Source organism: Enhydra lutris, unplaced genomic scaffold, assembly GCF_002288905.1.
Source record: "Enhydra lutris kenyoni isolate GAN:26980312 unplaced genomic scaffold, ASM228890v2 scaffoldscaffold50, whole genome shotgun sequence".
Taxonomy (NCBI): domain Eukaryota; kingdom Metazoa; phylum Chordata; class Mammalia; order Carnivora; family Mustelidae; genus Enhydra; species Enhydra lutris.
The window spans coordinates 15,302,573-15,315,539 of record NW_019154134.1 but is presented as its reverse complement, the minus strand read 5'-3'; the positions used below and the strand labels follow the sequence as shown (position 1 = coordinate 15,315,539).

General features: G+C 36.7%; 1 protein-coding gene across 1 annotated transcript in view; it reads left to right on the top strand.

Moving 5' to 3' along the window:
* LOC111156970 (ADAM metallopeptidase with thrombospondin type 1 motif 6) overlaps positions 1-12,967 on the top strand; it is a 300,261-nt gene that overhangs the window by 12,552 nt on the left and 274,742 nt on the right. Inside the window, exons 3-4 of the mRNA XM_022518156.1 lie at positions 6,009-6,177; positions 12,744-12,955. Of these exons, the coding sequence (XP_022373864.1) occupies positions 6,009-6,177; positions 12,744-12,955 (381 nt within the window). The remainder of the gene's footprint in view (positions 1-6,008; positions 6,178-12,743; positions 12,956-12,967) is intronic.

Below are 12,967 nucleotides of genomic sequence, written 5' to 3'. Positions count from 1 at the left end.
TGATTGCTGAAGCTAGGACTTCTAGTACTATGTTGAATAGCAGTGGTGATAACGGACATCCCTGCCGTGTTCCTGACCTTAGCGGAAAAGCTTTCAGTTTTTCTCCATTGAGAATGATATTTGCGGTGGGTTTTTCGTAGATGGCTTTGATAATATTGAGGTATGTGCCCTCTATCCCTACACTTTGAAGAGTTTTGATCAGGAAGGGATGCTGTACTTTGTCAAATGCTTTTTCAGCATCTATGGAGAGTATCATATGGTTCTTGTTCTTTCTTTTATTAATGTGTTGTATCACATTGATTGATTTGCGGATGTTGAACCCACCTTGCAGCCCTGGAATAAATCCCACTTGGTCGTGGTGAATAATCCTTTTAATGTACTGTTGAATCCTATTGGCTAGTATTTTGGTGAGAATTTTTGCATCTGTGTTCATCAAGGATATTGGTCTGTAGTTCTCTTTTTTGATGGGATCCTTGTCTGGTTTTGGGATCGAGGTGATGCTGGCCTCATAAAATGAGTTTGGAAGTTTTCCTTCCATTTCTATTTTTTGGAACAGTTTCAGGAGAATAGGAATTAGTTCTTCTTTAAATGTTTGGTAGAATTCCCCCGGGAAGCCATCTGGCCCTGGGCTTTTGTTTGTTTGGAGATTTTTGATGACTGTTTCAATCTCCTTACTGGTTATGGGTCTGTTCAGGCTTTCTATTTCTTCCTGGTTCAGTTGTGGTAGTTTATATGTCTCTAGGAATGCATCCATTTCTTCCAGATTGTCAAATTTGCTGGCGTAGAGTTGCTCAGAGTATGTTCTTATAATTGTCTGTATTTCTTTGGTGTTAGTTGTGATCTCTCCTCTTTCATTCATGATTTTATTTATTTGGGTCCTCTCTCTTTTCTTTTTGGTAAGTCTGGCCAGGGGTTTATCAATCTTATTAATTCTTTCAAAGAACAAGCTCCTAGTTTCGCTGATTTGTTCTATTGTTTTTTTGGTTTCTATGTCATTGATTTCTGCTCTGATCTTTATGATTTCTCTTCTCCTGCTGGGTTTAGGGTTTCTTTCTTGTTCTTTCTCCAGCTCTTTTAGGTGTAGCGTTAGGTTGTGTACCTGAGACCTTTCTTGTTTCTTGAGAAAGGCTTGTACCGCTATATATTTTCCTCTCATGACTGCCTTTGTTGTGTCCCACAGATTTTGAATCGGTGTGTTTTCATTATCATTTGTTTCCATGAATTTTTTCAATTCTTCTTTAATTTCCTGGTTGACCCATTCATTCTTTAGAAGGATGCTGTTTAGTCTCCATGTATTTGGGTCTCTCCAAATTTCCTCTTGTGATTGAGTTCTAGCTTCAGAGCATTGTGGTCTGAAAATATGCAGGGAATGATTCCAATCTTTTGATAACGGTTGAGACCTGATTTAGGACCAAGAATGTGATCTATTCTGGAGAATGTTCCATGTGCACTAGAGAAGAATGTGTATTCTGTTGCTTTGGGATGAAATGTTCTGAATATATCTGTGATGTCCATGTGGTCCAGTGTGTCATTTAAGGCCTATTTCCTTGTTGATCTTTTGCTTGGATGATCTGTCCATTTCAGTGAGGGGAGTGTTAAAGTCCCCTACTATTATTGTATTATTGTCGATGTGTTTCTTTGATTTTGTTATTAATTGGTTTATATAGTTGGCTGCTCCCACGTTAGGGGCATAGATATTTAAAATTGTTAGATCTTCTTGTTGGACAGTCCCTTTGAGTATGATATAGTGTCCTTCCTCATCTCTTATTATAGTCTTTGGCTTAAAATGTAATTGATCTGATATAAGGATTGCCACTCCTGCTTTCTTCTGATGTCCATTAGCATGGTAAATTCTTTTCCACCCCCTCACTTTAAATCTGGAGGTATCTTCGGGTTTAAGATGAGTTTCTTGTAGGCAACATATAGATGGGTTTTGTTTTTTTATCCATTCTGATACCCTGTGTCTTTTGATTGGGGCATTTAGCCCATTAACATTCAGGGTAAGTATTGAGAGATATGAATTTAGTGCCATTGTATTGCCTGTAAGGTGACTGTTATTGTATATTGTCTCTGTTTCTTTCTGATCTACTACTTTTAGGGTCTCTCTTTGCTTAGAGGACCCCTTTCAATATTTCCTGTAGAGCTGGTTTGGTGTTTGCAAATTCTTTCAGTTTTTGTTTGTCCTGGAAGCTTTTAATCTCTCCTTCTATTTTCAATGATAGCCTAGCTGGATATAGTATTCTTGGCTGCATGTTTTTCTCGTTTAGTACTCTGAATATATCATGCCAGCTCTTTCTGGCCTGCCAGGTCTCTGTGGATAAGTCTGCTGCCAATCTAATATTTTTACCATTGTACGTTACAGACTTCTTTTCCCGGGCTGCTTTCAGGATCTTCTCTTTGTCACTAAGACTTGTAAAGTTTACTACTAGGTGACGGGGTGTGGACTTATTCTTATTGATTTTGAGGGGGGTTCTCTGAACCTCCTGGATTTTGATGCTTGTTCCCTTTGCCATATTGGGGAAATTCTCTCCAATAATTCTCTCCAATATACCTTCTGCTCCCCTCTCTGTTTCCTCTTCTTCTGGAATCCCAATTATTCTAATGTTGTTTCGTCTTACGGTGTCACTTATCTCTCGAATTCTCCCCTCGTGGTCCAGTAGCTGTTTGTCCCTCTTTTGCTCAGCTTCTTTATTCTCTGTCATTTGGTCTTCTATATCGCTAATTCTTTCTTCTGCCTCATTTATCTTAGCAGTGAGAGCCTCCATTTTTGATTGCACCTCATTAATAGCTTTTTTGATTTCAACTTGGTTAGATTTTAGTTCTTTTATTTCTCCAGAAAGGGCTTTTATATCTCCCGAGAGGGTTTCTCTAATATCTTCCATGCCTTTTTCGAGCCCGGCTAGAACCTTGAGAATCGTCATTCTGAACTCTGGATCTGACATATTACCAATGTCTGTATTGATTAGGTCCCTAGCCTTTGGTACTGCCTCTTGTTCTTTTTTTTGTGGTGAAATTTTCCGCCTTGTCATTTTGTCCAGATAAGAGTATATGAAGGAGCAAGTAAAATACTAAAAGGGTGGCAACAACCCCAGGAAAATATGCTTTAGCCAAATCAGAAGAGATCCCAAATTGTGAGGGGTGAGAAAGGGGATAAAAAGAGGTTCAGAAAGAAGAAAAAAAAAAAAAAAGAAAGAAACAAATAAAAAAAAAAAGAAAACAAAAAAAGAAAAAATATAAAAAGGAAAAGAAAAATATATATATATTAGATAAACTAGTTAAAAAAACGTTAAAAAAGAAAAGGGTAAAAGTTAAAAAAATTTAGCAGAAGAAGAAAAATAAATTGAAAAAGAAAAAAAAAATTAAATTAACTGCAAGGCTAAAGAATCATGGGGAGAAAGCCATGAGTTCCGTGCTTTGCTTTCTCCTCCTTTGGAATTCCACTGCTCTCCTTGGTATTGAAACTGCACTCCTTGGTAGGTGAACTTGGTCCTGGCTGGGCTTCTTGTTGATCTTCTGGGGGAGGGGCCTGTTGTAGTGATTCTCAAGTGTCTTTGCCCCAGGCGGAGTTGCACCGCCCTTACCAGGGGCCTGGCTGAGTAATCCGCTCGGGTTTGCTTTCAGGAGCTTTTGTTCCCTGAGCGCTTTCCGTAGAGTTCCGGAGGGCGGGAATGAAGATGGCGGCCTCCCGGTCTCCGGCCCAGAGGAGTCGAGAGCCCGGGGCCCCACTCCTCAGTGCGCCCTCAGAGAACAGCGCCCAATTACTCCCGTCACCCTGGTCTCCGGCCGCGCTCCGAGCTGACCGAGCCTGCGACCGGTTCAAGGTAACCCCGAGCTTAGAGCTCACTCCTCGGCTCTGTCTCTGTAGCCGGCTTCCCCGTTCTAATACCTGTAAGCTCTGCGACACTCAGACACCCCCGATCCTTCTGTGACCCTGCGGGACCTGAGGCCACGCTGACCCTGCGTGGACTTCACCCCGCTTAAGCCTCTGGAGCGATGTCCCTCAGCGGAACAGACTTTTAAAAGTCCCGATTTTGTGCTCCGTTGCTCCACCGCTTGCCGGGAGCCGGCCCCTCCCCCCGCGGTCTATCTTCCCGTCGCTTTGGATTCACTTTTCCGCCAGTCCTACCTTTCAGAAAGTGGTTGATTTTCTGTTTCTAGAGTTGCTGTTCTTCTTCTCTTCGATCTCCCCTTGGATTTGTAGGTGTTTGCAATCTTTAGATAAGCTATCTAGCTGATCTCCCGCTACCTGAAGTAGTCTCAGCTTGCTACTTGTCCACCATCTTGACTCCAAGTCCTTCAGCAGTTTTTTTTAAAGCAGCAAGACCTTTTTCTCAAATGAAATGTTAGGTAGAAAAAGTACTACATACATTAATAAAAGCACAGCTGATTGCTAAGTGCAGGAATCTAAGCCCTATAGGTCTCCCTTTGTTGTCTGGGGCAGTCCCTTGAGGGCACTTCCCTGGAACCCTTAGGGCTTCCCAGAGTGCTGTTTTAAAACCACTAATTTACACCAATCCTTTCATTTTTCCAGCTGAGGAAATACACCAAGAGAGTTTGTGTTTCACCCAGTGTTACAGCATAAATTAGTTGGGGCAGTCCTCACATGTGCTGTATTTAAGAAAACACTAATAGTCCAGTATGGAAGTTCTTATTTCTAATGCAGATAACTTTTACTCTCTCATTTCTTTAGATCTACCAACTTTTATTTGGTGCTCATACTACATATGAAACACTTTCTATAGTTATAACTGATAAAAAGATTTATGAAACATTAAACTTTTGCCTTAAAAAAAAGCAAATAGTTTAGTTAGGGAGATAAAACATGCAGTTGAAAAGTTATACCAAATGTAAATATAGCTTCCAGACTTGAGAGGTAGCAAAAAAGTGAGACATTAATTAAAAATAAATGATACCAATAATAAGCTCTGTTGGAGCTCAAAAGAAGGTTGAAACTACTCCATTTGGGCTAGAGAAAGTTTTTTTTTTTTAATTTTATTTATTTATTTGACAGAGATAGATCACAAGTAGGTAGAGAGGCAGGCAGAGAGGGAGAGAGGGAAGCAGGCTCCCTGCTGAGCAGAGAGCCCGATGCGGGACTTGATCCCAGGAAACCTGAGATCATGACCTGAGCGGAAGGCAGCGGCTTAACCCACTGAGCCACCCAGGCACCCCTGGGCTAGAGAAAGTTTTAAAAAGGACTGTAGTTGAGCTAACACTCCGCTATGTGAATAGGTATGAGGAATATATCATATGAATAAGAGCAGAGCTTTATGTGAAATGCAGCTCCTTCATTTATCTCTATGTAATGTTGGGGAAGTTCTTAAGCTCTGAGTCTGTTACTTCGTCTGCAAAATGGAGATAAATAGGATATATATCAATCAAGGACGTATTAATTGGTATGACATGAACTTTAAAATGTCCATTGTTTATCACAATAGAAATTTATTTCTGCTTTGTTTCAGTGTCTATGCTGGGCAGCTTTCCATGAAGTCAGTCAGGGACACAGATTGCTTCTCTTTCAGCTTCTGCCTCCCCTAGGTAGTTTTTTCAGAGAGAGTATTTTCTTTGGGAAGGTTCTCAAGAGATGAGCTTAAAAGTGGTATATAGTATTCTTCTCATTTTCTATTGGCCAAAACTTAATTATAGAGCTATCCCTAAACACAGAGGATGTAGTTAAGCTGTGTGCACAATTTGGAAAGAATACAAGTCTTAGCGAGCACATGGCAATCTCTGCTACCTCACAGTTTTGCAGAAGATTGGAGGAAATAATGTATGTGACATGCTTAGTACAAGACATGTATGGCATGTAGAAGAATTTAAAAATCCTCTTTAACATATAGATAAATTTATATAATGTTTTGCTGGGTACAGATAATTGACTGAATTTCTATTAACATGTGTTTTAACCTCTTTTTGGAGAGGTATCAACTTATTTTTGACTCTTGGAAATGATAATTGACTTTTAAAATGATTCTTCTTTGTAAATTCTTTTCTCCTTCTTCTTTTAGCATGGCGTTATTGCTACAGAAGATGAAGAATATTTTATTGAACCATTAAAGAATACCACAGAGGATTCCACACATTTTAGTTATGAAAATGGTCATCCTCATGTTATTTACAAAAAGTCTACCCTCCAGCAACGACATCTGTATGATCACTCTCATTGTGGGGTTTCAGGTGAGTGGGTGTGTGGCTTTTACAAAGTGTGTTGTGTTGATTTGCCACTGTCTTTCTTCTGACACCTATGGAAAGGTTAATAATAAAAGTCAATAGGAATTTGAGTAATTAGAATGATAATGCTCAGTGTCCTCTTAAAAGATGTCACCTATCCAAATACCATATGACTTCATTCATATTTGAAATTTAAGAAACAACATAAGGAAAAAATGGAAAAAAAATAAAGAAGACAGGAACAAAAAACCAGACTCTTAATTACAGGGAGCAAACTGGTGGTTGCCAGAGGAAGGGTGGATGTGGGGGTGAGTAAAATAGATAAAGGGGATTAAGAGCACACATGTGTTGATGAACACTGAGTAATGTATAGAATTTTTGAATCATTATGTTCTATACCTGAAACTATTATAACTGTATGTTAATTATGTTAATTATACCTGAATTAAAAAAACAAGAAGAAAAAAAAAACTACCTTCCTTTTTATTGGGGAAAAAAAAGGATGTCACTTATCAATAGTTGGAAGCTGTTTGAGAAGTTCTTAAAATATAAGTCTGTGTAAAATTATTTTTTCTTTGAAGGGGAAAAAACCCCCACCCTATTTTATCCAGGTAATAGTTATAATTTTCACGCACAAGTGTTGCCTAGTCCTCTGTGCTGTCTGGTTAGCCTGATGTTTTTATGCTAATAGTGATATGTTAGACACTTGAATAAAATTTGAAGAGTCTTAAGGTAGTATTCAAGTGTTAGGGTACTATCGAAATATATAGCAGGGACAGCAAACTTAGACATGAATGGTCAAAGAAGGCTTCATGGAAGAAGTGACTTCTAAGCTGAGGCCTGATGGAGAATGAGAAGGTAGCTGTGCAGAAAGAAGTAGAGGGAACAGTGGGTAGTATGTTCCATATAGCAGAAACAGCATTTACAAAAGTCCTGAACCAGAAGAGAGAATGTCACATTGCAGTCATTGCCAGTTCATAGAACGGGTTATTAGAATGTGGACTGGAGGGATGGGTGGATTTCATAGTGGGTGAGGAGTGGCCATGAGAGATGAAACTGAAGTGACAAGGAAGGCCAAGACACAAAGGGCTTGTAAACCATATTAAGGAATTTGTTTATCCTAAGTGTGCTGGAAACCAATAGAAAGGTTTTAAGCAGGAATGACATGATCAGATTTGGGTGTTAGAAGTATAACCCTGGCAGTCCTGTGGAGACTGACTGAGAGAAAAGCAACACTAGAGGTGAGGGGTTAGGAGGCTGTTTAGTCTAAAGATTAGAAAACTTAGAGAATAGAGGATATTCTGGCATAATAGAAAAAATATGGGCTTTGGTGTAGTTTTAGACAAATGAACCAAACTCTCTAAATACTTTTCTCAGCACACATTAGTTGCTCAAATTTTAGCTATCATTATTATTGAGATGACTGTTTCTAGTATTTAAAGAGCTATTATGTTAAAAAAAAAAAATTAAGGGCACCTGGCTGGCTTAGTTTGTGGAGCATGCAACTCTTGTTCTTGAGATTGTGGGTTTGAACCCCACATTTGATATAGCGTTTACTTAAAAATAAAATCTTTAAACGTGCTCCCGGGTGGCTCAGTTGGTTAAGTGTCTGACTCTTGATTTGGCTCAGGACGTGGTCTCAGGGTTATGGTATCAAGTCCCGAGCTGGGCTCCTGTGCTCAGTGGGGAGGCTCCTTACGATTCTTTCTCTCCCTCTGCCTCTCCCCTGTCTCTCTCTCTAAAAAAATTAATAATAATAATAAATAAATAAAAATAAAATCTTTAAAAAAATTGAAGATTCAATTTGTTCTGTATAGTTCTTGTAGGTGGAGGCAGGGACAGTATATTTCAGTATTTCAGCAGGTTTCAGCTTAATACAAAGAAAAGTTCAGCAACAGTAATTTTAGAAAAAAGTGGGAAGGGTTCAACAAGTAGATTTATAAAGAATAGAATGGGTTAAACAAACCCATTGTTTTGTTTATGTCCATATGCTTCTTGGGCTCCTTTCCTTCTGCTTCAAGTCTAAGATTGCTCTGGAGTTCTTTCTTCAAGTGACTGTTCTCATTCTACATACACGTCTTGAGTAATCTCTGGGACGTCCTTGTTGATGAAGAGTAATTGATACAGTAAAAGTAAAAAGTAATTGATACAGAAAAAGACCACTTTTATGTCATGCTTAAGGTATGACATAAAATTTCATAGAAAACAATGAAAAACTTTTTGGTGGATCTTTGCATTGAGAAATGAAACTAAAAATTATGGAAATAGTTTAGTTTATCTTATATTTACTGAATTTAAACTGTAAGTACAATAATATATAAATTCATGAAAAACTAAGATTCAAATATTTAGTTGTTTATTGCAATATAATTTTCCTATCATTTTTTTTCCATAACATGGCATCCTTCACTTCATGATTGTAAAGATGACTTTTTGCAAAAATATTTAAAGATTTCATTGTATTCTGAAAGATAACCCTTAACCATTAGATATTCAAATTATCCTCTTTTGGAGGGCCTATCTTATTATTCATTGGTCTTGCTGAGGTAGATCCTTCTTTTCCAAAGGTTGAGGCATGAATCAGATAGTTCAGTAAATCTACTCTTATTGCCAACATAAAATTTTGTCCTTGTTGGGGAGGATTTTCTTCTTTTAAGGTCTCTCCCCTTGGATTACTGTGCTATTGGCAAAAAATAAAGCAGGTGAATGAGATATTCTTGAATGGCTGAAAAATCTTAAGTGAATTACTGTGACTCTTTCCTCACTTTTAGTCTATTCGCTAGTCATTTCTGTTACCTTTAACACCAGTCTATTTAGTTCAGACCCTTGTTATCTCTTGCCTGCACCCCTGTAATGACTTTCTAACTGGAGTCTTCTGTCTTCAGCTTTGTTTTTGTCCTTAGTGGGCTGTCTCCTACATCTGGCTATATTATACTCTTTCTTCCTTTCTTCCCTCCCTCCCTCCCTCCTTTCCAAGATTTTATTTATTCATTTGAGACAAAGACAGAGAGAGTACAGGCAGGGGGAGAGGCAGAGGGAGAGGGAGAAGCAGACTTCCACTGAGCAGGGAGCCCAACATGGGCTGGATCCCAGCATCCTGGGATCATGACTGAGCCGAAGGCAGACGCTTACCTGACTCAGCCACAAAGGTGTCCCTGTATTAAACACTTTGAAATGTTTCACTGGCTTCCTAAGAGTGGAATATCTGTCATAGTTCGCTAAATTCTATAGGAATATCACTAAAAAAAATATATTTTATGATTAATAAGTTTGGGAAATGTCTGGATAAGAACTACTGATCTTAATTATGATACTATTTTGACAGCATAATTCAAATGACATGTGCATTTATAGGTGTTAATTCCCAGTTAACCAGTTATTGGGAACTCAATTTTATATCAAAATATAATATAGAAAAACCCTTTGAGAGTGGGCATATTTGTCTCATATTCAGACATAAATTTTCCCATCCTGATTAAATTGTATTATCAATCTCAAACAATAATAAAAAATACTTGTTTTTTTGTAGAAAATTTAGTAAATATGTGCTAAAAAGAAAAAAAGGAAGTGAAAATTGCTCTTTACCACTACCCAGGGATAACTGAATACTCTTGTCCATTGATGTAGATATTATTGTCTCTATACCTGCATTATTTACTTATGTATTTATTAAATAAATATTCATTTAGCATGTATGTGTCAGGCTATTTGAGGTGTTGAGATGCAGCAATAAAACAAGAAAAGTCTCTGCTCCCATAAGGCTTATATTCTAGAGAAGAGAGTTAATTAAAAAAGCAATCAAGCAAACAAATAAATACATGGCCAACTATCAAGAAGTAACAAGTGCTATTAGCAAAAAATAAAGCAGGTCCACGCAATAATTTTGAACAACTTGTATAAAGAATATTTTGAACAACTTGTATATATTAGAAATATTTTGAGATTGATCAAAAATTTAAGATCTTATTTCAGATGACAAAGAGATCTACATATTTGACTTTGGGGAAAAGTTCTTTATTGTATATATTTATGGAGGAATGTTTTCTTTGACATTCTAAACTCTTTCCAAAATTAAATTGAGCATATGTAGTAAGTATCATTTGAATAACTACTGATCTTTGTTTTGAAACAAGTCAGTTGTGTATTCTCTTTTAGACTAAACAAGATATTAGTTACAGATCATTAAGCTTAACACTAAGCAGTCAGTTGACAATTACAGCATGTAGATAATGTTTTCTAATGATCTAATCACGCTGGATTAATTTAATTTTTAAAGTGAAACCAGATATCTTGATTACATTTATTCATTGTGTGTGTATTTTTTATACATCGGACTACAAATTCTTTGCATAGAAGACTCTTTCCACTTATGAATATCCATCAAAGACGTTATATATACATTTACCTGTTGGAGTGAATACCAAGCAAACTAACAATTTAAAAAGCCAGAAGTCTGAAATTTTTTAAAATGATGATAACAATAACTACTTTATATTGAGTACTGTCTAATGAGGAACTTTATTGCTGTGTTTATTTTGCCCAATCAAGTCTAATTCTTTTCACAAATACTTTAAATAAATATAAGGAGAAATTGAATGGATCAGAGGAGTGAAAATGATCAAAATAATGGAAATGAAATCCTGCATTTAGACATTTAGACTGTTCATCTGGAGGAAGGGAAAACTAGGTATGATTTGAATACATGGGTGGTTTTATGATATTGGAAGATGAGCAAAAAAAAAAACTGGAATTATGTTAATGCAGAAAGGATTTTGACCATTTCATAACAATATTACTACAAACTCAGTGGCTTAAGCAATATACTTTTATTATCTCACAGTTTCTGTGGACCTGAAGTTGTACATGAATGAGTTAATTGACTTAGCCTCAGCCAGGACTGGGTTCTCTTCTAGAGTCTCGACAGGGGAAGAATCTACCTTCCTATTCCCATGATTGTCGGCAGCATTCAGTTCCTTGCTATAAAAAGACTGAAAGATTTAGTTTGGGGCTGGTTGTCTGCCATCTGTAGTTCCTTGTCATGTACAGTTCACCAATTTGGTTGCCTACTTCCTTAAAGTCAGCAAGGGAAAGACTCTTCTAGTAAGAAAGATGCTACAATATTATGTAATTATGTACTCATATATGTGTAATCATGTATATCCCTTTATCTTTGCTATATTCTCTTGGTTAGAAGCAAGATACAGTCCCACCCACACTAAAGAGGAGGAGATCACTCAAAGTGTAAACATTGGGAGATCATTGGGGCCACCTTAAGAGTCTGTCTGGAAGAGGGGAGTACTTACTGGCTGTCCAGAAGTTATACTATTGAAATAAAAAGTAATATGTCTCTCCCTCTCTTGGCCTTTAGGAATAAAATATACTCATTTAATTTATATGAGTTTCAAAACTATTTTACTGGTATTCATCATAGTCATTTCCATCTCTTATTTCTTAAAATTTTTAACTCTTACCAAAGTAATTTTTAAAGGGTAAAGGCTAAAGAAATTAGAAAAATAATAGAAAATACTGCCAGTTTCTGTCAACTATATTATATAAATTAATCTGATTCTTCCTCACTAAATTGTTTAATAAGTAGATGTTAGAAAGATCATACAGATACGAAAGTAAGGTATGCAGAGGACCTGTACCTGTTCAGGTTTATTAAATAAAGGTAAATGTAAATGAGACAAGTGTTTACAAATACCATAGAACTAAAAGGTTTTCTCTGTACTGAAGGACCAACTGTTAGAAAACAAAGGATTAAACTGCAATCCACAGTGAAATGTGGTTTAAAGGAAGCTGGAATTGTAATCCTTCAACTCTCATTGTAGCACCACTTACCTCTAGGTTTTGGAAGAGGACTACTTTGGGTCTCTGTTAGTATAAATAGTTATATATCATAAAGCTAAATAAAAAACTTAATTCACAGGCTTTTAGAATTGAGATTTCTAGAGCAGTAGAATTACTCTAATTAAGATAGTTTAATAAAAAATCTTACTTTAACATAAATGCTCAGAGACATTTCAGGAATAGGATTTTGGGGGTACCTGGCTGACTCAGTTGGTAGAGCATGTGACTCTTGATATTGAGGTGGTGAGTTCAAGCTCCACATTAGGCATAGAGCTTACTTAAAAAAAAAAAAAAAGGAACAGATTTTTGCAATATTGATGTTCTTCATCAGAATTGTCTTATGGCATTTATAAAGTTAATGCTCTAGTTGTTTTTAAGAAAACTTTATATAAAGTGCATCTGTATTTAAAAATATTATGACATAATCAGTCACTGGAATAATATGCAATGATTATTTTAAAATATTTTTATTCATTAGGCTTATTTTTTGTTTTTATGAACAGCTGAATGTTATTAATGTTCAATTTGTTTCAAATAAGATGACTATTTTGAAAACTTTAAAGAGTTTAATTTTCTCACTATTATATTTCCTCATCCCCTCTCCTCACTGAAATATCTTAATACTTTAGAAAATTTATGAGAAGCATGTCTATATGAAAGATTTAAAAATAAGTAAGCTTCATTGGTGAACCTATCTGAACTAGTTAATTATTTTATTGTAGACCTCATAAGAAGCGGCAAACCTTGGTGGCTGAATGACACATCTACTTTTCCTTCTTCACTACCAATTAATGGCACGCATATCCGCCACAGACAGAAGAGATCAGTAAGCATTGAGCGGTTTGTGGAGACATTGGTAGTGGCAGACAAAATGATGGTGGGCTACCATGGCCGCAAAGACATTGAACATTACATTTTGAGTGTGATGAATATTGTAAGTTTGATG